General features: G+C 43.6%; 1 protein-coding gene across 1 annotated transcript in view; it reads left to right on the top strand.

The window, feature by feature from the left end:
* Window positions 1-20,080, top strand: part of XRCC5 (X-ray repair complementing defective repair in Chinese hamster cells 5) — a 67,772-nt gene extending 47,692 nt beyond the window's left edge. The window contains exons 17-22 of the mRNA XM_015419897.1: window positions 2,097-2,166; window positions 4,109-4,218; window positions 4,759-4,855; window positions 8,369-8,436; window positions 17,921-17,992; window positions 19,734-20,080. Of these exons, the coding sequence (XP_015275383.1) occupies window positions 2,097-2,166; window positions 4,109-4,218; window positions 4,759-4,855; window positions 8,369-8,436; window positions 17,921-17,992; window positions 19,734-19,748 (432 nt within the window). The 3' untranslated portion in view covers window positions 19,749-20,080. The remainder of the gene's footprint in view (window positions 1-2,096; window positions 2,167-4,108; window positions 4,219-4,758; window positions 4,856-8,368; window positions 8,437-17,920; window positions 17,993-19,733) is intronic.
* The last annotated feature ends 7,823 nt before the right edge of the window (window positions 20,081-27,903 follow it).

Below are 27,903 nucleotides of genomic sequence, written 5' to 3'. Positions count from 1 at the left end.
AACAAATCAGCCAGTATCATAATGCCCCTCTATAAATCAATGGTGTGACCTCATTTGGAGTACCATGCAGTTCTGGCCACCACACCTCAAAAAGGATATTGTAGCATTGGAAAAAGTGCAGAAAAGGGCAACTAGAATGATAAAAGGGTTGGAACACTTTCCGTATGAAGAAAGGTTAAAACGCTTGGGGCTCTTTAGTTTGGAGAAATGATGGCTGAGGGGTGACATGATCAAGGTTTATAAGATTACAAGAAGAGGGACCTGAGATACTCACGGGGGGAGCTCTACGTGGAGGAGGAAGCAGCAGCCTCAGGTGAGCCTTCTCCCCTTCTCCCCCGGCACCAGCAGCGAGGCCCGCGTGGCTCCCAGCTGCCTCGCCCTCCAAGCCTTCTCCCTCCTCCTCCTCGGCACCTGCCAAGCCTTCTCTTTCCCCCCTCCCCGCTGGCAGCAAGGCCCGTGCGGCTCCCAGCTGCCAGCCCGCCAAGCCTTCTCCCTGCCCCCCAGTGGCGGCTCACAGCCATCGGCCCACCAAGCCTTTTCCCACCCCCTCCTGTCCCAGCAGCGGGGACGGGACAGTTGCCGGAGCATTCTCTGCTCATGCGCAGGGAACACTCTTGTACTTTGGGGGGCATTTAAATATCCCCCGTATACTTTTTTCAACTTTTTAGATTTTTCTGCATATCTGGGGATTGCCCCAAATGTGCAGGAAAATCTCTTTGCCCCCCCCCCCCAGGTGCCCCCGATGTGCGGTTTTAGATATCCGCACGCAGGGGGCGCCTTTTGCCATTAGTATATAGACAAGTGGAGACCCGCAAGAAACTTGCGGGATGGTTATCCTATTCCTCACACCTTTGCTTCCTCCTGTCTCCCCCTACCTCTCTTGGGTTAGAACAGATAAAAGGAAGTACTTCTTCACCCAAAGAGTGATTAACACATGGCATTCACTGCCACAGAAGGTGGTGGTGGCTACAAGCGTGGATGGCTTCAAGAAGGAATTAGATAAACATATGGAGCAGAAGTCCATCAGTGGCTATTAGCCACAAGGTATAGATAGGAACTCTCAGACTGGGGCAAGTGATGCTCTGTATTCTTGGTGCTTGGGGGGGGCGCAACAGTGTGAGTGCTCCTAGTGTCCTGGCCCCACTGGTGGACCTCCTGATGGCACCTGGTATTTTTGGCCACTGTGGGACAGAGTGTTGGACTAGATGGGCCATTGGCCTGATCCAGCATTGTCTTCTCTTATGTTATTATGAATTCCTCCTCAGGTTATAAGTATAACAGTTAAGGCAAGGAGTCTTTTTCCTTCACTCAGTAGATAAACCCATCTGACTTTTCCTATCAGACACACTGACTCCAAACTCTGACAGAAACTGACTGCCTTCGGACAGAACAGCTCCAAACTGAACTGACTCTCCCTTCAGCCCATCAGAGAAGATAAGCAGCCTATCACTCAAGCTCTCAATTCCAGGGAAAAGTTAACTCTTTACTTCCCGGCTATCTGATTTATCTGCACTATGAAATGTGCTTTTAAAGTGCAGTGTGTTACAACTCAGCAGTTAAATCAGTGGAGAAGGCACTTTCATTTTAATATACTGAAGCAAGAACTGTTACTGTCTATAGTGGTTTCAAAGTTTGCAGCCTGTTCTTAACTCAGGAGCTTTTTCTCTTTTTAAGTGTTTTTTTTTTATTCAACTAACAAAACTGCACCCCCTAAATTGTGTATTATGTGGTTTGTGAGTCACCATGGTATAATGGTTACAGTCTCAGACTACAGCTTGGAAGACCCAAGTTTGAATCCCCACTCTGTCACAGAAGCTTGCTGGCTCTCTCAGCTTAACCTCTATCACGAGGTGGTGTTTGTAAGGATAAAATGGAGGAGGGGGGGATGTTGTTATAAGCCTTTTTGGGTCCCTGTTGGAGAGAAATCAGGGTATAAACCTGTAAATAAATTAATTCACCTCATTCAGTTTAATGAGTACCTCAAGACCTAATGGATTCCATAAGAGAGCAAAAAAAGCCAACAAGTTCCAACTTTGCTTTAAAATAGGAGCAACAAGCGCAGTGGTTGATGTAATACTGTCTGGATTATTTTGTAGGTTGGAAGTGTTAATCCAGCAGAAAACTTCAGAGATCTGGTGAGGCAGAAAAATGTTAACTTCAAGGAAGGTAAATAGCTCTGTTTTTTAAAGTTACATTTGAAAGTTCCTGTGAGATTCAGAATGCTGAGCTGGGGGGAAAAAATCACTAAATCATATTTTCTAGATCAACCAATTTTCTGCCATGATTATTTCTGTGTGATTGTAGAGAAGTAGTATTTCTAGGTCCAGAATGAGGCATGTTGGTATGTTGCTCATGTGGTCTGCTCATGTGGCTTTGACCATGGGACCCTCAAACCTGAAGATTTATTCTTGGGATCATCTCCTGGTTTTTGCAAGCGAGAAGATAATGCATTTAGAGTTTCAGATTCAATCATAACCTGCTTTTAATGTGCTGGACATGTTTTATTTCCCATTTATTTATATTCTGCATATCTACTGTGCATAGTTCAAAGACAGGCACTTTGAGTACTATACCAAAAGTATTGTAATAGCACGAGTAACATTGTGAAAAGAAGCCTCAAATTCCTCTGAGCAGGTCTTCAGCCACTTGTAAATATGAGTAACCAATTAAATATGTCCATAGGTGAGAAATCATTCCAGTTGAGACAGTATACAAATATTCCCTTCTAGAGCCAGGAGCACCATGCTTTTCCTAACGTGTCATAACCAAGGGAATGATGTGGACAAATCTACTGCGCTGAGTCACATGGTTTCAGTGGCCTGTGGCCTGATAGTTCTCGCTCCTGAAGAGAAAAATATGGAATAGGAATGTAAAGGCTTGTTGTACTTTGGAGTGAGTGAAACTTAACGTCAGTTTACCTATTGGGAGCACGCTGTGATCCTGATGATTTCCTGGTTTGGGAATTATCCTCTGTTGGGAGCACGCTGTGATCCTGAACAGATGATTTCCTGGTTTGGGAATTATCCTCTGTGTGGAGTTCTAAGGGTTGCAGAAGGAAAATGCAAATCTTTTTTTTTTATATAAGTACTCAAAAGGTACACTTTTATTAATTTTTCTTTTATAATCTACAACAAACAAATCTACACACTACAAACAGACACTCTACTGCACATAACATATATACCAAGAGTACAGTTACATTATATGCTTATATCCAATTACTTAATTAATAAAAACGCTCTATCAGACACTTTCCATTCTTCTGTCTTCTGTGTTCTCAAGTCCTTTGTGCTATTGAAAATGCGAATCTGATTTCATCATGCCATGGGGATGATGGAGGAAAATACCATCTGAAAAAGCCCCATCTCCAACCACAAAATAAAATGTATTAAAATGGAATTGGCAAGATTGGCACAGAAGGAGAGCACTCAGAGGTCCATAAAGGAACAAGACCCTTTGCTAGAACCCATAAGATTATTTTTTTAATGAATTACTAAATTTTAAAAAGCTGAGTGATAGGGTATGAGCTTTTGTGAGTCACTGCTCACTTCTTCTTCCATCCATCCTATGTATTAGAAAGTGGAGTGATTTCAGATGCCAAATGAATGACATTAGCAGGCAAATGACAATAGACGGTGTGATTGGAGAAGGTGCGATATGCAGAGAGGTAGTAGGCATGGAGAAAGCAGCATTGGTAATGAGACAGGAAACCTACGTCTCGATTCAATCCAGTTGAGTGCATTGTCTTGAGCTTCGTTATCAGTTGCAATTCATCAGTCTTTCTTTCTAAATTCCCTTTGAAATTCCTTTGAAAGATATCATTGCGGGTGAGGAGTTGCATGCCTCCAGCTACCACCCCAACCACATCAAACAATCCATTGTGTATAGAAACTAACCTAAAACGATGGCACACAGTAGTGTTGGTAGAGGAGAAGCTGTTGCTGTTATGAAGCCACAGCTCCCACACACACGTCCAATGTGGGGGGGGGGGGTTTAAGCAATGTTGTAGTACATCATTCAGTTTGCAGAAGATGGGCATTGATCATACCTACTGGATAATTCCTCTAATTTGTGTGTGCTTCCTTCCCCCCTCCCCCCCAATCTCCAGTCAGTCAGCAGCTGATAAACCACATTCACCAGTTTTTGGAAAACAGAGGAGTACCATACTATATGAAGAGCATTAATTGCATAAACGTTTTCAGAGAGGAGGCTGTTAAGGTAACTCTGATTAGAAAGATAGTCAGTGCTGCACGTTGGGATTTGACATGCCCCCTCCCTAGAATTGAAAAACATGTGAGACTAGAAGTCAAGCTTGTATCAAAGCATACATAGAAGAAAACTGTTATTGGTGTGCTAGCTAGAGATTTTAAAAGTGTCTGAGTGTTATATATTTTGGTCTTTTAGCCCATTCAGAGTATATAGAGTAGGTTCTACTGGGGTTTCTTTCTGGTGTGGAAAGACAATATCTGTGACCTGTTAGACAAAAAGGAGGCTGTGCTATCCCTAAATAACTTCTTAAAGCAAATCACAAAGAAGACAGCTCTTCTTTGTGAACTGTCGTCTCTTGAGTGACTCACAGCACATTAGAAGATTGATTCTATGTGAGACAGGTGAATGTGCAGGGGTTTGAAAAGGCATTTCCTCCCCCATTTCTCTTCAGGCAGACTGTTGTGAGGAATTGAGAATTCTGTGTCACTTTAGTGTCAAGCTAACTTTTATTTCTCTGTGTTGTTTCTTTTCTGTCACTGTTTGTTTCAGCTGTCACAAGTGCAGTGCTTTAATGATTTTCTGGAAGCCTTGAAAAAACAGGTGGAAGATAAAAACTTACCTGATTTCTGGGAAATCATAATACAAGGTATGTCAAACCTTCTTAGAGGCGCATGGTGTGAAGGAAAAGGTTAAAGTTTTCAGGCCAACCATAAATTCTGTGAGGAAAATCCCACTTCTCTCCAGCAAAACTAGTGCTGTACTGCTTGCCTATGACAATCTGGAGCGTATTTTTAATATATTTTTAAAAAGTATATTACTCAGTTCTCTTTGCCATCGTATGTTGCATGCAAACTCTGCTCCAAATCAGTACATTATATTAAATGGAGATCTCTGAGCATAGAAGATTTAAAAGGATGGTGTTGTGTCTGAATCACATGGGAAAGGCCAGAGCACTTCAGCTAATATGCCTGGGTTGCTGTCTTAGTTACTTACCTAGCCCTTCAGTCACTCACAACTCCCTTTCCTCACACATATTCAGCCCTATTCTCATGCTCCGACTAGGTAGTAGGGGTGTGCATTCAGTATTTACTGAGCCGAATAAATATCTGAATAATGCCTTTTTGGCATTTTTCAGGTATTTATTAAGCCAGATACCAAATCAGAGCATCTATTCAGTAGCCAAATAGAGATTCCCGAAGACTATTTACCTTTATTCAGCTATTATTCGGCTCCATTATACCCTATGGGGCCATTATAGTCAATGCCAAATCTCTTAGGGTATATGCAGTGGTCGGGGGGGGGTGAGGTAGAGGCACCAAATTTGCAGCATAGCTGCTGGAGCCTCTCCCCAAAAGGACCCCAAAGTTTCAAAAAGATTGGACTAGGGGGTCCAATTCTATCGGCACCCAAAGAGGGTACCCCCATCCTCCATTGTTTCCAATGGGGGCGGGAAGAGCAAGGCAATACAAGCCCAGCAGAATGTCCCAGAGAATCTCTGCAGTAGAAAGGGAAGGGGGGGCATGTCTGCAAGGCCAGCAGCAGAACCAGTGCAATGTGACCAGCAGAACCAGTGCCATTGTGGCAGTGCCAAAACCAAAAGGACTAAGGTCAAATCCGAGAATCTCTGAACTAGAAACTGGAGGGGGGGATTTCTGCAAGGGCAGCAGAACCACTGCAATGTACTAGTGCCCAGCAGCAGAACCCACCTACTAGTGTCCAGCAGAAGAAACCAGTGCCAACATACTAGTGCCCAGCAGCAGAACCCAGTGCCAATGTGGCAGCTACAGAACTAACCAATGTCACACCAGAGAATCCCAGCGGGGGGGGGGTTTAAAAAGATTTTTGGTAGAAGCCCAGCAGAACACTCAAAAGTGCAAGATGGGCAGACACTTTTGCTAGCCCACCTGAACCAAGGCCAGCCCAGTATGCAGAAGCCCAGTAGTGTTGAACTGCCATTTGCCACAATAGCTCTGGGTTCTGCTGCTGGGCACTAGTAAATTGGCCCTGAGTTCTGCTGTCCTACAGCCCCCCCCACACACACACACACTTGGATTGTGATTCTGTGCTTGACATCAGTCCTGTTAAGCTGGCATTTGCCACAATGCCACAGGGTGCTGCTGCTGGGCACTAGTAGGTTGGCACTGGGTCTGCTGCTGGGCAGTCACTACTGCGCTGGTTCCGCTGTCCTGCAACCTCCTCCCCTTGCTTGGATACTGTGCTTGAAATTGGTCCTGTTGAGCTGTCCTGGCATTTGCCACAATGGCACTGGCTTGTACTGCTGGGCTTTAGTAGGTTGGCACTGGGTTCTGCTGCTGAACACTAGTACATTGCACTGGTTCTGCTGTCCTTGCAGAAATGCTCCCCCTCACTTCAGAGGTTCTCAGATATGACCTTAGTCCTGTTGGATTTGGGCACTGCCACAGTAGCACTGGTTCTGCTGGTCACATTGCACTGGTTCTGCTGCTGGCCTTGCAGACATCCCCCCCCCCCCGCCCCCTTAGACACACTTCACGTTCTACTGCAGAGATTCTTTGGGACATTCTTCTGAGCTTGTATTGCCTTGCTATTTTCCCCCATTGGAAACAATGGACGAAGGGAGCACCTTCTTTGGGTGCCCATAGAATCGGACCCCCTGGTCCAATCTTTTTTAACCTTGGAAGTTCTTTTGGGGAGAGGCTTCAGCAGCTACACTGAAAATCTGGTGCTTCTACCTCAAATTCCCTCTCCCCCAGCCCACTGAATATACTTTAAGAGTATTGAGTATAATGGCCCCATAGGGTATAATGGTGCCAAATATATTGGTATTACCGAATATTTCCCGAATCCAAATACAATGCCAATACTGGTATTCACGAATATTCCAGAATGCCGAATGAATTTGGCTCTTTTATACCCAAATCCGTAAAAAAAATATATTGTTTTCCTTGCACACTCCTACCGGGTAGCATACTGGGCAAATATTTGACTGTCTGTTGTTTGCTCAGTTATTCCACAAAGCCAAGAATAACGCTACCTAGGTGGCAACTTACCTTTTAATTTGATTATTATGCCATTTGTTAGCAAGAGCTGGGCACGTCAACCACCTTCAACAGTTTTTGAGAGCCAGTTTGGTGTAGTGGTTAAGTGCGCGGACTCTAATCTGGGAGAACCGGGTTTGATTCCCCACTCCTTCACTTGCACCTGGCTGGACGACCTTAGGCAAGCCGTAGTTCTGATAAGAGCTGTCCTTGAAAAAGAGCAGTTTCTGTCAAGAGCTCTCTCAGCACCACCTACCTCACAGAGTGTCTGCTGTGGGGAGGGGAAGGGAAAGGAGTTTGTAAGCCGCTCTGAGACACCTTTGGGTAGTGAAGGGCGGGGTATAATTCCAACCTCTTTTTCTTCTTTTGTGTAACTACGTCAAGATTTCCAACTTGGGGATGGAATCAATTTGTTTAAGTCTAGAAATACTGCTATTACTGAAGAGAAAAAGACAAGAAATTCCCAAAGGTTCTGTGAAACTGTATGGAAATAGCTCACTGGAAATAGTTACTATATACCCTGAGGTTGCACATTTCACACTGTATGCATTGCCTCAGGAAGGCCATTGTAATTTAATTTTTTCTCTACAAGAACCCTATCTGTGAAATAATTAACATAGCAACTGCTAACCTCCAGTCTTGTTCTTTTTTTCTGCGCATTTAGCTAGGTCAGCATAATTCTAGCTGCATAATATTTTGAACATTTGTTCTCAGTAACAGAGTTTTGTGTCTTAAGGATTCTGTGTACACTCGGTTGGTTCAGAAAATATTTCTTACAGTTTTTTAATTTTTAAAAAAATCCCTGGGCTGTGGAATGTTTATAACTTGTGTATGTATATGCTAGTGTGTAGACTTAAAGAAGTCTGCGTTTCTTTAGAAGCCATTAAGTTCCAGTTTGAGATAGTTCAGTCTTCTGAATCAGTCAGGCTGTTTGGAGTAACTGCTAGGAGAGGAAGACTATCTGATAGATTATAACATCTTACATTAAGGGGTGTGTTACTTATATCATGGTACTTAGTGGTGTCCTCAAAAAAGCTCTTATGCTGTTTTAAGGCCATAGAACTCTGGTCAATTCCATTCCATGCCTAACATGAAGAGAAAATTTATGAAATGGTGATACTGTGTAATCTGGCAATTCTTAGATGGCATCTCCTTGATTACCGAAGAAGAAGCTGAAGGAAGCTCTGTGACAGTGGAAGACGCCAAAGAGGTACTGGTATTAGAGTAGTTTTTTAAGGTCAGGAACCTTCTGCTTGTGGGATGGGAGTAAGGCTTTCAACAGACTCAGAACTTCCGACAACACTCAGACGTTCAGTTTTTATACTGCCCTTCCCTGTAAACAGGGGTCAGGGTGGTGTACAATGATAAATAAAACAACCATAATCATACTAAATAATCATGCTAAATTAAGATTAAAACATTAATAATACAATAAAATCACAGTAAGCAACTTAATTAGATGGCACCAAGGGCTGCTCATTGTGCCACTGCCCTACGCGGGGGGGGGGGGGGGATCACGTGGTAAGAGGTAAGCGGTCCAGCCAGATGGATGCTGTCAGTGTCCTCAACCCAAAAACCTGGCAGGACATCTCTGCCTTACAGGCCCTGCAGAACCACGTTAAGTCCCGCAGGGCATGGGTGTTACTTGGCAGAGAGTTCCACCAGGTTGGGGCTAGGGCACTAAAAGCCCTGGCCCCAGTCAAGGGCAGCCAGATGTCTCTCAGGCTGGGAACCGCAAGTAAGTTCTTTTCTGTGGAGCATAGTGCTCTTTGGGGGGTATACCTGGAGAGGCGGTCTCGAAGATACATGAGTCCCACTGATAGTGAATTCTACATTTAAAAAAAAATTTTTTTTTGCCCATCCCATCAATTTCATTGGGTATCCCAAGTTCTTTTATGACGGAAGAGAGACACAGAGAACTGGCAGCAAGTGAGAAGGAACAAGGACCTGCTGAGACTTGGTAGCTGAAGCAGATCTCAGCGGGAGGATGAGAGGAGCAGTGCTATTAAAGAAAGTAGAATTTCCACATTCAAAAAACGTAACTACAGTTAGTGAGAACCAGAAGGTAGATGCAAACCATGGCTTAGAGCCCTAGTTTCAACACAATATAGTTTGTTGGACAGCTTGCATTCAGACACAACGCTAAACCAGAATTTAATCAAACAATGTTTTCTATGCTTTCAGTTTGGTGCAATCTGAATACAGGAATATATTGATACAGATGCATCTTATGGCACCTAATTTGTCACCATTCTAAGATATCCGTATGGCACCTTGATTGCTATGCAAAACACCTAATTTGTCACCATTCTAAGATATCCCATGGGTCCACATGATCCCCTTCCCTTCTCTTTCTGTTAAACTGGAGATCACCACGTATGGGATGAAATTGAGGATCATAAGCCAACCTGCTAACTTACATTCCTTAACTCTGGCAAACTTTGACTTCAAATATTTCATTAGAACAAACTCCCCTCTCTTACCTATTACATGGGTCCACATGATCCCCTTCCCTTCTCTTTCTGTTAAACTGGAGATCACCACGTATGGGATGAAATTGAGGATCATAAGCCAACCTGCTAACTTACATTCCTTAACTCTGGCAAACTTTGACTTCAAATATTTCATTAGAACAAACTCCCCTCTCTTACCTATTAGACATGTTGTACAGTGATCTTCAGCCCATAGGTTGTGACCCTGTCAGCAAGCTGCCATTCTGTTTTCTGTGACCTCTGTGTACATATCCTTTCCCTGTTGCACCCGGCTTGTTTTCTATCATCCTGCTCCTGCGTTGGAATGCACAAGATAACTGCTGGAGGTTGTGTGGGGGAGAAGATGCTGTAATGCTTGCCTATTGCTTTTCTCATGAGTACTGCACCTGTGTTTTGTCTGATGTTCTGCCTGGTTCCCATGGACTGGGCGCGCAACCGTTTCATTAGCCCGCCAGCGGGAATGCTATTCATTGGATCTGTATCTGTTTGAATTTCCTTTATTATGCTTGACCTAACTGTGTATCCCCAGTTCTAACAAAGAACGTGTTTGAGTATGTCTTCAACGCTTTGAAATAAATTTTGCTTTTCTTGAAAACGTGGATTTATTCTCGATGCTTGGGGATCCAACATATTGTTAGAACTCTCTTTCTCCTATCGTTCCGAATCTGGCAAGATCATGAGCGGAACTGAGGGAAATCTACTTAACACGGAGGGGGACTCAGGATCGGTCCCACATACCTCCGCTCCTTTGGTGTTCACGACTGCAGCCTCGGTGGAGGGTGCCATGGGGGGAACGATTCCCCGCCTGCCTGCACATCTGTCTTGGCCGCCTCCGACCCCTTCGCACTGGGGTCCGCGGAAGACTCAACAGCAGGATGACTGGACTATGTACAACACTCAGGGCACCCGAGAGGTGTACTCCCGTCGGGGGAGCGGATTACGTGAGAGTCTGTTTGACAAGGGATTGTTCCCGGAGCCGGGGACTACCTCGGAGAAGGGGAGTTCCAAGCAAGACCTCGAGGAGTGGATGTTCGAGCCATCGGGGCCGCGAGGCCACGCAGAGGATGAGGAGGGCACCGGAGCCTTCCAAACGGAAGAGGACTATGACCCACCCCCGGACTATCGACCTCGGGACCCCATCCCGGAGGAAACCACCGGGGAACGACTGGCAGAACTGGAATACTCGGTGAGGGACTTGTTGAGGACATTCCAGGATGTAATGGAAGCTCTGCCGGGAATGATGGACGTTAGAATGGCTAATTTCCTTGACGCACACGCCGCGCAGCAACAAGTTGTCCCTGCACCGGGAGTTCCCGCACCGCAGGTGCCTGCTCAGCCGCCGACGGGACCTCCGCTGCAAGTACCGGGAGTTCCCGCGCCGCAGGTGCCTGTCCAGCCGCCGGCGGGACCGCCTCAGCAAGGGCCTGTGCAACAGCCGATGCCGGGGGGTCCGCCGGGACCGGGTCTGCCGCTTTTTTTTTGCCCATCCCATCAATTTCACTGGGTATCCCAAGTTCTTTTATGATGGAAAAGAGACACAGAGAACTGGCAGCAAGTGAGAAGGAACAAGGACCTGCTGAGACTTGGTAGCTGAAGCAGATCTCAGCGGGAGGATGAGAGGAGCAGTGCTATTAAAGAAAGTAGAATTTCCACATTCAAAAAACGTAACTACAGTTAGTGAGAACCAGAAGGTAGATGCAAACCATGGCTTAGAGCCCTAGTTTCAACACAATATAGTTTGTTGGACAGCTTGCATTCAGACACAACGCTAAACCAGAATTTAATCAAACAATGTTTTCTATGCTTTCAGTTTGGTGCAATCTGAATACAGGAATATATTGATACAGATGCATCTTATGGCACCTAATTTGTCACCATTCTAAGATATCCCATGGGTCCACATGATCCCCTTCCCTTCTCTTTCTGTTAAACTGGAGATCACCACGTATAGGATGAAATTGAGGATCATAAGCCAACCTGCTAACCTACATTCCTTAACTCTGGCAAACTTTGACTTCAAATATTTCATTAGAACAAACTCCCCTCTCTTACCTATTAAACATGTTGTACAGTGATCTTCAGTCCATAGGTTGTGATCCTTAGATGGGTTGCATAGCCCTACCTGCCAGGTCACAAGGCCCTATATAACAGCCAGCCCCCTCCCTTTTGTTCGGAGCTTTTGCTAGTGCCCATGTGTTGAGAGCAAGGGCACTATGTTTCCTGCCTCTCTTTGCACATACTGAGAGGAACAGGACAGCGCGGCAAGAACACTCATTGGTGAAGAGAAACCAATTCTAGCTAGGACAGGTTTCATGGCCCTCCCAACACAAGCTCCTCTGTTTCCCTTTGTGTTCTCCCCCTTCCTGGCCAGCTACTCATATCAGTTGCTCCTCCAGTGTGCACTTGCAATGTGGAGCCCTCTCCTCACCAGTGAGGGTATAACTCTGTCTCCTCCTGTTCCTATCATATGACTGATGTTGTGTTACTTCCTACCGTGTATTTCCATCTCTGCGGTTCCCATGCTACCACCTCGAGGCTAATGATGGGTCCCACCTCTGGAAAGGGGGAAGACCATTACTAGATTAACACACTTAAATACAGAACTGTACTGGAAGCATAAGAAATAGTAAACAGGATTGGAAAAAATGATCTTCTTAAAGATGTCCTAAACCAAGGCCTAGTTTACATGATCAAAGGGTTTTGTGAGGAGGCTCCCAGGTGGCAATACAAGTTGGGGTGTTTTCACCTCATCAGTAATTAGGGATGGACATGAACTCAAAAATTCCAGTTCAGGGTGGGCCCAAACCAAAGTAGCCACAGCCAGGAGAAAGGGGGAGATTGCTTAGAAAGAGTTAAGTGTCTGGCAGCCATTTAACCCCTCTGTTTCGTTTCCTCCTGCTTTGAAGGGGGGGGGGGTTGAAATGGATGGGCTCAGTGGCTCACAGCTGTGCTCCCGTCTGCTGTTAGGCTGAAATAGTCTGAACAGCCAAACCAAACAGAACAAAAGTCCTGTAAATGTTCGGGGAAGACACCTTCCCCAAACGTCAGTTCGGGGACTACAAACCAGGCCATGTTCGCGCCAGATTTTGGCCCTTGAACCAGTGTGTGCCCATCCCTATTAGTAATTAATCTTTATTTTTATAATATGCCACAATCATGAGGTAAACTCATCCATACAAGTCTGATAATATAAAACCCACTACACAGAAGAATTAATCCTACCTTCAAGTGACAACCATAATATAACCATAAGCCCTTAATTGTTACAATTTAACAATTAAAAGAAAATTGAGAGTGTGTTATGAAACACGACATACCGTGGCATTTCCCAAAGACAGACTCGAACGCATCCTTTGCAGACCTTATTTACTTAAAATATTTTCAGGCTTCCTCTCAGCATACTGCTTCTGATGTAGTTTACAGCCATAAAATGATACTGTTAAAATGTCTTTTTTAAACAAGCATGAAAATACACTAAATGCATCAATATGATGTAAAACCTCCATTAAAATCCAGCATAGCCATAAGTCTGTGTGCACATGCTGTCTCTCTCTTTCATGTTAACTATACATGCAGCTTGATTTCTCCCTTGTCTGTCCTTAAAAAAATTGGTATCTCAAGTGGGAAAACAGGGTGATGGGGTGTTGTGTCTAACACCATCCTGTTCCTCCGTGTATTTGCTACTCAAATGCTCTGCTCACCATAGGAAAGTAGCAAATTGTAACGCTGTTGCTTCTGGGGATTGATAGGGAGACATAGAAGTAAAAATTCTTCTTCAGTTCAAGGCCAGCACTTTATTGTTTTTGTTTGGAAGAAAGCCTTGCCTCTTTTCTTGCCTTCCTTCTAGACCTAATGATATTGCAGGAGGCTGCAGTTGTGAGGGATAATTGTTTGAATAGTCCATGATATTTTTTAAAACACCTAGAAAGCAAAAGAAAATATTAGTGCATTAGCAAGAAGGACATACTAAAACATCCTCCCTTTGTATGTATGTTAGCTTACTGTATGCTTTTTATATATGGGAGCATTAAAAAAAATTAGATTCCATGCTTGCAGTCTGAAGTGGTATGTTCCCTTCTGCCATATCATTCCCACCTCAGTTTGCTGCAAGTTCTAGACCTTTCTTTCTTAATCGCTTTCATTCAGAAAATCATTCACTCAAAGGCAGTGTAGATGGGGAAAGCACAGAGAGAGATGGTGTTAAAAGAACAGACCTGCCAGGTGCATTCTGTCATTGTTTTGAGGAAGGTAATAGATTTTGGCACAACAGATATGTGTATAATTTTGCTTCTGCAGAAATGTAGAACAGATCTTGTCAGGAAAGGAAGGGGAAAAATCAACTGCTGATGTGCAGCAGTTTCTTGGTAGGAAATAAAAAAGCCTCATTCTGCTGCCAAGCAATTCTTCATCTCCAGTGTCTTCAAGACTCTGATGTGTTTACATCTAATTTAGCACCAGATGCCACTTTGGGGACCTCTGAGGAAATATGTAACTTTCAGAAAGAACAATTCATTCATTCATTCATTCAACTTATATTCTGCCCTCCCCACAAGCGGGCTCTCAGGGCAGATCACAACAACAATTTTACAATCATTTTAAAAAGTCATAATAATCAGTTAAAACAATGAAACAAAAACACATAATTTAAAAAAGGTAGCACTATTAATACAGAAGTGTAATGGTCTCAAATGACTGGAACAGCTCAGCCGTAGCCCAGAAACGGTAGATCTTCTTAGTCTGTACTGTATAAAGACGGAGAGCTTCAGCAAGAGGGGCCGAGTAGCTGGGCGCCCGCTGCCTCACCCAGAGGCCTGGCGGAAGAGCTCCGTTTTACAGGCCCTGCAGAACTGCAGTCGGTCCTGCAGGGCCCTGATCTCAGATGAGAGCACATTAAAACCAGGGCGAAGGGCAGAAGAGGCCCTGCTCCTTCTCAAAGCGAAGCGGATGCCCTTTGGGCTGGGGACAACCAGCAAATGCTGGTCCACCGAGTGTAAGGCTCTCTGGGGCACATATGGGGAGAGGCAGTCCCTCAGAAACGTCAGTCCCAGGCCGCATAGGGCTTTAAAGGTCAATACCAACACCTTGAAAGTAATCCAGTACTCGATCGGTAGCCAGTGCAATTGGCGTAGCACCGGCTGAATGCATGCCCACACAGAAATCGCAGTCACCAGGCACGGCACCGCATTTTGAACTAGCTGGAGTTTCTGGGTCAGCTTCAGGGGTAGCAAGTTATAGTATAGAAAAGCAAGTTACAGTAATCAGGCTTGGAAGTGACCATTGCATGGGTCACTGTAGTCAAGTCCTGGAGGGAGCGATAGGGAACCAGCTGCCTAATCTACGTCATTAACTATGTAAAATGGGATTTCTTCCAGTGGGGAAAAAATTAACAACTTCCTTTTACTTCAATATCACATGTATTATAATAGTATTACATCCATAATGATTGGGAAGTCAGATATAGGCATGTGTTGGGACTGTGCAATCTTCTCTGCTCAATAACCTTTGCAAACCACAATATCCAAGCAACTTTAAGTTAACCATTACGCATAAGCTATATTACAGTGTTCCCTTGCAGCCATTGGATGGTAAAATGGTAACCAAAATGCAGTTTGATTTTCCTTATTTTGCAGGCTAGGGTGAAAGTAGTACTTGTCTGCTAAATTAATTTCCTGTTCATATTGAGCTGGAAGTTTAAGTGAACTTGGTGGCCTTTTGGAGGGAGTAAAAAAACAACATACATTCTTCTGTTCTGTGGATTTTGTATGATACATTAATGGTTTAGAATGAGATGGGTGAAAGACCACTCCCAGGTTGTGATGGGTGCCAAAGGCCATAATAAAATGTATGAGGAATCAATTTGTGTATGGTCAAATGCAGCCGTTATATTTCATAACACTTGTGTAGCCAGTGTAGTATAGTGGTTAGAGTACTGTCAGGATCCACAGCAAGACAATGAAGTACACGCTTCTAGGAAGGTTTTACTTTTATTGAAAAGCCATAGATGCAGTAACATGAACACTGTTAGGAATGGCGGGTTACCTATGCGCATAGTAGGATATAGGGCATTCGTATGCCCCCCCCCCCAAAACAGCTACCCAATTAGATGGGCTCCCGCGCGCGGCATTTGGCAGATTCTCTAACGGCTGCAAAGCTGGGAAAGCAGGGAAAGTCGAAAGCTTCCCACAAAACCTAGACACACCAACTCCTCCAGTGACCTTGAGAGATACCTGTTACAGCACAGAAGCAATTAAACGCATGGGAAGGAATGCAAAGCAATTAGAAACACATATACACTTATGGCAGCTATAGCTGACAAGTACCAGACTAGACTTTGGGAGACCCAGGTTCAGATGTCCACTCACCGAGTGACCATGGGCCAGTCAGTCTGTCTCAGCTTAACCTGCCTCACAGAATAGTTGATGTGAGGATAAAATGGAGGAGAGGAGAACAATGAGTTGTGCAACAGTGGAATCGGCTGCCTAGGAAGCTGGTGAGCTCCCCCTCCCTGGCAGCCTTTAAGCAGCGGCTGGAGAAACCCTTGTCAGGCTGATCCTGCATTGAGCAGGGGGTTGGACCAGATGGCCTGTAGGGCCCCTTCCGACTCTGTCATTCTATGATTCTAGTGTTGTAAGCTGCCTTGAGTGTCTTTTGGGGAGAAAAGGAGAGTATAAGTATCAAAATAAATACATGTAATGAGTGTCTGATTTGTTTGTTACCCTTACTTGCGTTGCTTAGAGAATAGCATTTATAAAAAGAAAAATAATTATTAGAGTGTTTTTATATAAGACAGTAAGAACTCTGATTAAAAACTAGTGTTTTTATTAGTTGCCCAGATAGTTTTTCTTCCCAAATTTTAGAAATCGTAGTATTTCTTGGCAAGAATGTTTTTTGTGACAGAACAATAGCCTGTCGGCTATTTTTATCCCTACATTCTTCATGTGCCACTGAGTTTGGTTTTAATTGTTTGTGTTATCTGATGAGATTTATGTTTAATGAAACTATATCCGGCACTCAGACCTTCTATTACTGAAGAAGATACAATTTCATATCCAGTGTTGTGAGGTTCTCTCTTCTCCCTGCACCAATTTCTGTTCTTTACATATGGATGGGAACATCATTAATATTCTATTGTCCTTTCCTTTATTGTCATGCTCCTCTGACCAAAGGTCCTGAGCAAAAATCAATACGGAAAAAAGTAAAACACAAAGCAGTAAACATTACAATACAGCCTTTGGAATGATGATACAGTCTGGTGGGCAAAGCCACAAAATGGCTGCTGCTGAAGGCAGAGCCAGCCACAAAATGGCTGCCGCAGCTTACCTTTGGTCACCCAGTGAAGATCCTTGTGCTGTGATGACAGCTGTTGCCAAAGCAACATTTTAAAAATCTGCACAGCCAATCAGAAGCCTTGCTGAAGAAAAGCCCCACTTGGCCCTGCCTGCTTTCTCGAAACACTTGGTGGTTCCAGGAAAGGCCACAGTAGCTGCCATGAGCCCACAGGGACCACCTTGGGGACACTTTCTTTAGATGTTTAGATAAAGCCTTAAATGATCTGATTCCTACTCCCAAGCACTGGACGAATAACACACACACACACACACCCCGCAACAGATGTGTCTACATCTTATGTGTGGTGCAAAAATAAATCACATGGAATCTTGCACATTGGGGTAAATCATTGAATCAGGTCAGATAGCTGCAATCCACTCATGGAGCTCTCCATACACGTTTGCTCTCCCTTTTTCAGCATTGGCAGGATAAAGTGCCTGGTGTGCTTCATCCACAAGTGACGAAGGAAAGAGTAGATGGGTTCTTTCTGAGAATAGCTTTCATTGCTTATCAATGAAGGCCAGATGTCATCCTTACAATTAGACTGAACTTGGTCCTATTGGATGTTAGTGCTTGCTTAATATAGCTATTTATGATAGGCTAAATTATCCTTCATTGATTGTCTTAAGGCATGCATACCAACTGATGCAATGGTCTATTCCCTCCCCATTAAAAAACACATAATATTGCCGAACACACTGAATGCATAAAGTTAATGATGATGACCCTTGATATAACTCTAGCACTGTACTTTTTAATTTAATGATGATGACCCTTGATATAACTCTAGCACTGTACTTTTTAATGCTGTTTTCGAAGAGTACCCTGCTAGAGGTTGTATTTGATTTGAATTATTATGAATTTTATTTGCAGTTCCTTGCTCCCAAAGAAAAGTCCATGGAAATTTCACCAGTGGCAGATGAAGGTGGAGATGTTGATGATCTTGTAAGTACTTTAAAGAAATCTTTCATGGCTATGGGAAGCAACTGGATTGCATAGGAGGATGAAATGTGGGCCATCAACACCCATGCCAGTGGGAGGTTTTTCGTACTTTAATATTGTAGGGCAGGACAGCCCATGGATCAGATCCAGCCCTTAGGCCACTCTTCTAATGTGTAAAAAAACATTTTTTCCCCATAGTTTTAACTTGGAAATCAGTGATGGGGCAGGTCCCCTGGAGGTGGGAGAACAAAGTTCGGTAGAGAAAAGTGCATGTGATGTTCTGTAGAGGAAGAGAATCCAATAAGCACAGTAACCTTCAAATCAGTAGGAGGGTTATTATACTCCTTCCTGCAAAAAAGTTTCACATGGAGAGTCCAACATGAATGCACTGAAGTAGGATTCATTAAGAGATCAAAACTTTCTCCCCAAGACGCGATAAGGGCTTGGGATTACTGACTCATTATGTGGCTCACTCGTTAAAGATGCTAATTATTAGTTTTGCTTATTATGTTTCACACTACAGCTTATGTTAATCCTGCTGTGCCCATCTTCATTGGTTATGAGTGGTCTTCAACGACTCTTAATGAACTGTTCTGTTTGCTTGGTTGTTGTTTCAAACTGGAGTCTCTTTGTAACATCTCCCCAGTCCCACATTTCTGTTGCTTGTAACTTTAAGTATAAACTTTGAACTGACCCCATTCCCAGATTGGTTCTTGAACCGGACTGCGGCCGGTTCACGAACTGGTTCTTGAATTGGTCCGGATGCAGAAAAGACCCCCCAGGTGGTGGTGGGGGCAGATTCTCAGCATAATTCCAGCTCACTCTCCTCGATATGCCCACCAAGTTTGGTCCCTCTTGGACTTTGGGGAGGCTGAGCTACAGACCCCCAAAGAGACAATGCTTTTCAATGGGACGTTCCCCCCGCCGGTTTGGGAGCAACCAAAACTGACCTAGGTGAGCTAGAGGCCTCCAACTTGCACAGTCCGTCCCTGGAGTGGCCCTCCATATGCTCCACAAGTCACATGTCTGTTGGGTCTGGGGGGGTCCGAGTAGCAGACCCCCCCAGACCAGTGCCCCCGGGAAACTATTTCTGGAGGACTGATCCAGTGGTGGTTTCAGACAGTCCAGAGCAGAACTGGTTCAGCTACAGGCACCCAACTCCCAGAAAACCTCCCCGGGGACAACCCACACGGCTGCGGGTGCCTCTGTCTTCCTGGGGCCAACCACCCATCCCTTTTGACATGAGGATTGGTTGGGGTTCAGCCTCCCACCCTGCCTGGGAAGGTGACAGGGATGGGTGGTGCTCTTTCCCCAGGTCCATTTACCCTTAAAGGGCTATGGGATCACCGACCAGGGCAGAACCTGCCACCCAGCCTGGGGCCCAGGGAACACTCACACTGGAAAGTTGATTCCTGGCCAGGGCCAACTCCCCTGCCCAGGCCAGGAGGAACACCTGCACGGGGGTGGGGGGTGCTCCCTCCCTGGGCCCAACCCTCTACCCTGAAGGCAACATGACTACAGAGCAGGGCTGAAACCCCCTCTAATCACTGCATTGGTACAGCCACCCTGAAGGCATGTGTGCTTAGCAGGGAAGGCTGTTTGTCAAATATACAGACAGGTCTGTCTTAAGTTTGAAGAAGCTGCCTAATTTTTTCCATTAATAAACATTACCTCTAGCTGTCCTGTGTAAGCCTTAGCTTGAAGTTGATGGCCTTCTTGCCAAAAATGTTGCTTTCTTTTGCAGCTGGACATGATTTAAGTGGCTTAGCAGTATCCCGCAATCTGTGATCAGAAGATGTCTCTGGGATTCAGGAAGAGCAACATCATAATTTCACTAGTGTGAGATTGGAAGAGAATACTGTTATAAGTCTGGATTGACTTCCTGTGTGAGAGTGCGTTTCTTGGCTTGCTTAAAGCCATACTTTAAAGTATGGCATGAATGTTAATAAATAATTTCAAAATCTGTTCCAAATACCCATGAACTAGCAATGCAGCAGTCACAGCCAGTGTTCACCTGTACTTATGCATTGGTGTCCTGCCATTTCCAATTTAGCACCCTCTAAACCAGGGGTGTCGAACCCATTTGTCATGAGGGCCAGATCTGACATAAATGAGACCTTGTTCAATCGGGCCATGTGTGTCATAAAATGTAATGCCAGGTAGCGGAGATATAAACTTTATAAAGGACACAAACACAAAGATTTTTTTCAACTTAAAATTAAAACATACTTAAAACATTAGCTCCGTAAGCTGCAAACTTACTTTTGATTTATTGACATTCACCACAGAAATCTCATGCTCAAAGTTCTGAGTCTAGGACCCAGGTTGGGACATGAAATGGCGGAGTGATTAAGAGAGTCTGGCGAAGCAAGCTGTGATGCAGCAGCAGCAGCAGCAGAACTGGAAGCAGGAGAGGGCCAGTTTCAGTGCTGGCCACATGTTTGACACCCCTGCTCTAAACACATCACAAATTAGTCATTATGCTCAGGGTCTTGTTGCCATAATGTAGAATTGATGGCTACAGAAGTAGGATAGCGGAGCCTTCACTCCAAAAATGAGCCTACACTTCTAAAAATACAGAAGCAGCTACTGTAACTCCAAGGTGGATCCCATCGTTGAGCCTCTTCTGCTGGCAGGAGGACTCCCTTAACTGTCCTACAGCATGTAAAAGTAGAGTGGGTGAAGGCACAATAGAGGAGAAGGTCGAATCTGCATTTGTCTTTCCCACCGGTGTCCCAGCCTTCTGACTCCGTCTTCAAAAAAGCTGTCTACAATTGGTTTCGTTTTCACACCTCAACAGTGCTAGCATACTTTTGCATGTCCGCATATGTTTATCACCCTTTCGTGGCGGCTCCACTGCCATTGCGCCTCCCCACTGCTTTAAAAGAATCTTCTCCAAACAATGTTCAAACAAGCATAGAGAAAGACAACATCACAGCAGCATGAAACTGATTTAAAAATGCAAATGCAGATTCGACCGAAGACTGGACACTGCAATGGCTGCACCCTATTCCACTGCCTTGGAGCATTTATAGATGGTAAGCATAGCCTTTGGTATTAATGTGGCAGTTCTACTCTCTAGAGTAGCCTGAAGCAGTTCACTAAAAATCCCAGTATTTTTCTCCCTCCCTCTCCCAGTCCAAGGTTGGGTTTGGAAAGTTTCCTTTCAAATTTTCCTATGAAGTCACTATCTTCAACTCCTTTCCTGATCTTTCTTTTCCTAACATAACTTGAAAGTCTCACGGTCTGTCCAGTTGTCAGCACCATTAAAACAGAGTTTGTATAACACTGACTCCAGCCAGTAATTACTGACTCCAGCCAGTGATTCGTTAATATTTCATAACATTACCATAGGAAAAACTAAAACACTAACATTTAATAAATGCTGCAATATGTTTAGCAGGAATTTTTGACTTGTAGATTTCTGCACTACACAAATGGACGACTCCTTGTTTCGTAGGCGTAAGGAAGATAGCTTCTGGACACAGCTAAGCACACAACACAAAACTGCTGGCCTCTTCATATGTTACCAAGTGCTCATGTTTGGTAGACAATGACATGAGGCCTTTTGAGTTTTGTGTTTCCCAGACTCATGCAGTCCTTTCTTCCTCACAGGCAGAAGTGGCAGCTGTCTTGTTTTCTCCTCCTTAAAGCATCCTGTGGCTACACGTAAGTTTTTGCAGTGCACAAAGTAGTAGCTTCATGGGACGCTTTAAGAAGGAAGAGTATGGAGGGAAGACAGTTGCTGCTTCCGCCTGTGTGCCCTAGTCATGCTGAGGAAAGGCTCATATGAGTCGGGGAGGCACAAAGCTCCCATTGACCGTCTGATTCCAAGTCTTTGTGCCAGTGCCCAGTTGTAAAGTGCACACTGTCCTTTTAAGAAACAAAGTGGTATCTATTATCCTGTAGAGATGCCAGCTATTTACCTCTGCCTGTGCAATTCAAATTGCCTTATAAAACTGAGTATTCCTGTTATCTGCCTGAAATCTGTCAGGGTGGGTCATTGCAGGAAGGGGTACAATCCCTGAGCATTTCACCCAACTTAAGGGTATCATAATGTTACAGATAAAAAAATACATCGTCTGTTTAATTACCCCCAAAAAAGTGGGGCTCATCTGCTAGATACTTGGCAGGGAGTATCCTTTGGACGAGGGGTGGAATAGTTGAAAATGTCATGGCAATACTGGATGGCCAGCCATAAAAGTTACAGCAAGAAATGTGATTCCCACTGATATCAATGTGAAATGGAAATGGATAAAAATTTTAAAACTTTTTTAAAATGTAAAATTCAGTTGCCCCCATGGGTACTGAAAAACAATTTTAAAATAAAACGTAAGCAGATAAAATATTACCAAAACAAAGAGAAAGCTCAGAGTGGACTTCATATAAGCAGACTTGGGGGAGGAGGTGCATGATGCCTTCACCCTGTTCCTTCCCTTTCTTGGCTCTTCCTCTCAGGGAAACAAGTTTCAGAGGAGAGCCACGTTGGACTACGATGGTACAGCTAGCTGTGAGACCAGTAGCACTTTACGGACCAACAAGATGTCAGGGGTACAAGCTTTGGAGAGTTAAAGCTCCCTCTAGGGTACTACAAGATTCAAATCTAACTCTTCTACCTTTGCTTATACCCCCCAAAATCTTGTTGGGTCTCTGAGATGCTACTGGACTCAAACCAGGGAACCAAGTCTTTCACGGCTGCCGTGGTAGAACTAGGAGCAGGAAAACAATGGTGTCTTCAGCCGCCTTTCTCCCTCTTGGCTCCTATACAGTGCATACTGTGAGGCTGGATTAAGTATTAAGGAAGTTATGGCTTCACCACAGTACTTTAATCCTTTAGGCATAGATTGAACATTGGTCCTTGTGGTAATTCACCTGGTGGAGGCTGGGGTTGGGCTTCAGGAATGCATAACCAGATTCATACTAATGGCCTCCATCAACTATAAGCAGTCAGTTACGTATAAATACTTAAATACATGCAATTTGCCCAATATTCATGCACCTATTGGGGAAATAATGCTTACATTTTTATGTGATCAGCAGCCTTACACAAGATGCTGTTCCCAAATATTTCAGGGTTTTTTTTAACTTCCAACTCTGATACTTGTTGTGTCTGTTGATTTATAGGATACTCACTTATAGAAATGTATAGAAATCTCATTTATAGGATTCTATTCACAGGTGATGTGTTGCGTATTTATTAACTAAATTTTGCAAGGGAAGCATTTCAAAATTCAGTGCCAGTGCTTCTGCCGCTCCCTTCATGCTAGAATTTTACACTGTGAATTTAGCATGTAGCTAAATTTTTTAGAATATTCTTCAAAATTAATTTTTTTTCTTCCTTTGTGTGTTGTATGGGCTTACAGACATAACAGCTGTTTAGATGATGATTACATAGTACACCACCTTTCTACAGAAAATAGTGTAATGGTTGGCTCAGACTGTGGGGTATAAACATTTGGTGAATTTAAAGCTCTTCACTGTCTGTTTACTCAGTTCTGAGTTTATCTGTGTTAAGGTTTCCCCATCTCTTCTTATATATAATTCCGTTTTGGTCATGGACTCTCCTGAACATTCCAACATGCTCCCAAATCAGAGGGTCTCCCTATCCACTGGCTGCATTGCCTGAGTCCTGCCTCCCAACATTCTAAACAGTTTCCTGTTCCTCTCCCCCCATAGCCAGTCAGAACACAGAGGGTCATTTGCATATGTGGCCTGATTGGCCTTTGCCTCGGAACACAGGTTGTTTGCATATGCGGCCTCATTGGCCTTTGTCTCTAACATTCGAAACAGTTTGCTGTTGCTGTTCTGAGGTAAAATGTGTTCTGAGGTAAAATACATTTCCCCTTAATGCCTGTTGGGGGAAACCATTGTTGCCAATCTCCAGGTGAGGGCTAAAGATCACTCAGAATTACAACTGCTTTCCAGATGCCAGAGATCAGTTCTTCATACCAGCGTCCGCTTTGCCAAGGCAGGCGAAGTGGTTCTCCAGAATCTCGAGCCATGTGCCCCATTGTGTGGGGTGGGTGATGTCGAATGCAACGATGCTCTCCTGGGGAACGGCCATCTTTAACGACTCCACGTGGCGGCAACAGATGGAGCGGAGAGCGTTGCGTTGCTGTGCTCTGAGTCAGCGGAGCGCTGCATGGTGTGAGGATCGGCAACCGGAGAAGTGGGGCATGATGTGGAGCGGTGTGCTGTAGTCTCGGTACCGGCTGCGATGCGATGCTCATTGTTCATGGGAGGTAGAATCCCATCTTCATTGCCAGTGAAAAGTACTGAGACTTACTAGTGATTTCAGGAAAGAACAAGACAAGTTTCCCGGCTCGCAGGTCGGCTTATATGTGCAACAATCCCCACACCCAAACACCCCCACACCAGTGATAGGCTATTTACAGTAGCCGAGAGTTCCATGGGCTCTCGGCCGGGAGCCTATCCCACTGATTGGTGCGGGATAGGATCCGCAAGGGCCATTGTCCCTGGGAGCGAAGCTCAGAGGTTTTTCATGACCGCGTGGAGACCAGCCTCGCACGCGGTCGGAGTCATACATTACACAGGCAATGTGGAATTGCATAAGATCCCACAGGGCCCTGGTGGTATTAGGAAGAGAGTTCACCAGGTCAAAGCCAGGACCAAAAAGGCCCTGGTCTTGGTCAAGGACAGCTGGACATCTTTGGGACCAGGGATCACCAGCAGGTTGTTATCTGCAGAGCATAAAGCTCTCCTGAAGACATAACAGAGGAGATGATCCCACAGATACATAGGTCCCAGACCACTCAAGGCCTTGAAGGTCAATACCAAAACCTTGAACCTGACTTGGTATTCCACTGGAAGCTAGTATAGCTGGTGCAGGACAGGTTGAACGCCATCTGTGACGTTCCCATCAGGACCTGCACCACTGCATTCTGGATCAGCTGGAGTTTCCAGGTCAGTCTCAAGGGTAGACCAGCATAGAGTGAGTTGCAGTAGTCAAGCCTGGAGGTGACCGTTGCATGGATTACTGTGGCTATGTCGGGGCACAGCAAGAAAGGAACCAATTGACGAGCTTGGCAAATATGGAAAAATACCAGCCTGTCAATGTGTGTGACCTGGGCCTCCATAGTTAAGGAGACATCCAAAATCACACCCAGACTCCTGATGTACAGTAGTATCAATGGCATCCCATCAAAAGCTGGAAGCCTAGATTCCAATCCAGTCACAGAACCTCTGGCTTCATTGGACACAATCTCAGCCCATTCTTTTTTAACCATCCCACCACAGCCTCCAGACCCTCAGCCAGATTTTTTTTAATAGTTTTTTATTAGTTTTCCCCAGACACCCACACCCAACATACAGTATAAAAACAGATCGATAAGTATTCACAAAGACGAGCATACAGCCTTTAAGTATTCCTCCTAAGAATTTCTATTCTCCTGGACATTAATTAAATTTCCATTCAATTAATCTTTTCCATTTCTCATTATATATTACCTCATCTTTTCCATTTAATGCATTTGACAATTTATCCATTTCCGCGACGTCGAACCATCTTTGAATGACTTCTAACTTATCTGGAATCTTCTCCGTTTTCCAGTATTTGGCATAACATATTCTAGCGGCAGTTATACAATAAAGTAGGAGCGTTTTCCCTTCTTTCCCCCCTAAATCGGGAATAATGTTTAAGAGAAAAATTTCTGGTTTTAATGGTATTGTCAGCTCCATAATCTCTGTTATCCATTTTCTAATCTCCTCCCAAAATTTCCTAGCTTTGGGACAAATCCACCACATGTGGAAATATGTGCCGATATTTCTATGACATTTCCAACAGATGTTTGTCACATTATTACCATACTTTGCCAATCTTGAAGGGTATAAGTACCACCTATGTACTACTTTATAGATGTTTTCTTTAAAAGGTGTGGCCCGTGTAATCTTTATATTTGTCTCCCATATTTGTAGCCATTTACGTTGATCTATCTCATATCCTAAGTCTTTGTTCCAGCTTTTCCAACTGGCCCATACCACGTCTTCCTGCGTCTTTCCCTCTAAAAAAATATTATATAGTTTTTTAATCGATTGAGTTTCCGTTTTCAGCCAAGCCTTATCTAGGTCTGTTACTTTCCCATAGAAACCAATTTTTGTATCTTCTTTAAATCTTGATTTCAATTGAATATTTTGTAACCAGGTCAACTCAATGTTTTGAATTTTCAAGATGTCTATTGCTTTTAGATTATTCCCATTATCCAGCAAACTATCATAGGAGCAGCTTCCCCCATGCACATACAAAGACGGTATTTCTAATGCTTCCAGGGGCGCGACCCATCTTGGTATTTTCTTATAATATTTAGATTTAACATCCCTCCAAACCATTATCAGAACTCTTCTCAGAAAATGTCATTCAAAATATTTCTTTTCTTTGTTGTACCACAAGGTAGCGTGCCACCCTTGTGGAAGGTCATAACCTTCTAGTTTTAAAAACCTACTGTTACTCAGTGTTGCCCATTCCCTTACCCACACAAGGGCCGCAGCTCTATAGTATAATTCCCAAACCGGCATTGCTAGACCTCCTAACTCCTTCCTAACCTGCATTAGCTGTGACTTAAATCTTGGTTTTTTTGCTTGCCACACAAATGAAGAACAGCTCTTACCTAACTCTTTAATAAACTCTTGATTTTATAAAATAGGTATTGTCTGAAACAGAAACATTACTTTCGGTAGAATAGCCATTTTAATAACAGCAATTCTCCCCAACAATGATAATTGCAACCCTCTCCAACTTTCCAAATCTTTCTTAATTTCTGATAATAGTTTCTTATAATTATCATTATATAGGGAGCAACACTTATTTGTTATCCATATACCCAGGTATTTGGTTTTCTTAGTTATTACAAATCCTGTTTTTTCGTGTATCATCTTTTCAAGTTCTTTAGAGCAGTTCTTAGTTATTACTTTAGATTTCTTGTGATTCACTTTCAACCCTGCCACCTGACCGTATACTTGTAATTTGTATATTAAGTGCACTAAGGATGTAATGGGCTCCTCTAAGATCAAAACCAAATCATCGGCATATGCCAATATTTTAAACTGTTCGCCTTTCACCTTTAAGCCTTTAATTAAAGGCTCTGCCCTTACCATATCATTGAACAACTCTAATGCAAAAATAAATAATAAAATTGAGTTCGAGACCCATATCATGTCGATCCTCGACAAAATAAATAATAAAGGGGACAGCGGGCATCTTTGCCTTGTCCCCTTAAATATTTGTATTTTATCAGTCAAGATTATTTTAGCTTCTTGTTGCGAGTAGATCGTCTGTATCATATTATAGAATGTTTCTCCACAGTCCCAATGTCTAAATTGTCTAAGTAAGAATTCCCAACTGACATTATCAAATGCCTTCTCGGCGTCTAGAAAAAGCAGGGCTAATTGTTCACTTGGGTGGTTTTCATAAAATTCAATCACATCCAGTAATATCCTAACATTATTTCTTAAATGTCGTTGTGGCAAAAAACCTACTTGATCACTGTAGATAACTTGTTGTAAAACCGATTTGAGTCTATTCGCTAAAATTGTCGCATAAATTTTATAATCATTATTGAGCAATGAGATGGGCCTATAGTTTTTTATCTGTGTTGTGTCCGTTTGTTATTTAGGTATCAAGGCAACTAAGGCTTCTTCCCAAGATTTTGGCATACGTCTATTATCAATAATATTCTGTATAGTTAGTTTCAAAGGGTTTTGAATTTGTTTACTAAAGATCTGATAAAATTCTGTTGGCAATCCATCAGGTCCTGGTGTTTTCTTTGTCTTTAATTTCCTAAGGGCCGCGGTTATCTCCTCAATAGTAATTGGCATGTTCAAATTCTTCTTTTGTTCTGTAAAATTTTTCTTACTATAGCTATCTAAAAAATTCTCTATTTCTTGTATATTTTGTTCCT

This window comes from Gekko japonicus, unplaced genomic scaffold (assembly GCF_001447785.1).
Source record: "Gekko japonicus isolate JY-2015 unplaced genomic scaffold, Gekko_japonicus_V1.1 scaffold3214, whole genome shotgun sequence".
In the NCBI taxonomy this organism is placed as follows: Eukaryota; Metazoa; Chordata; class Lepidosauria; order Squamata; family Gekkonidae; genus Gekko; species Gekko japonicus.
The sequence above is the reverse complement of the archived record's forward strand: the minus strand, read 5'-3'. Positions and strand labels throughout refer to the sequence as shown.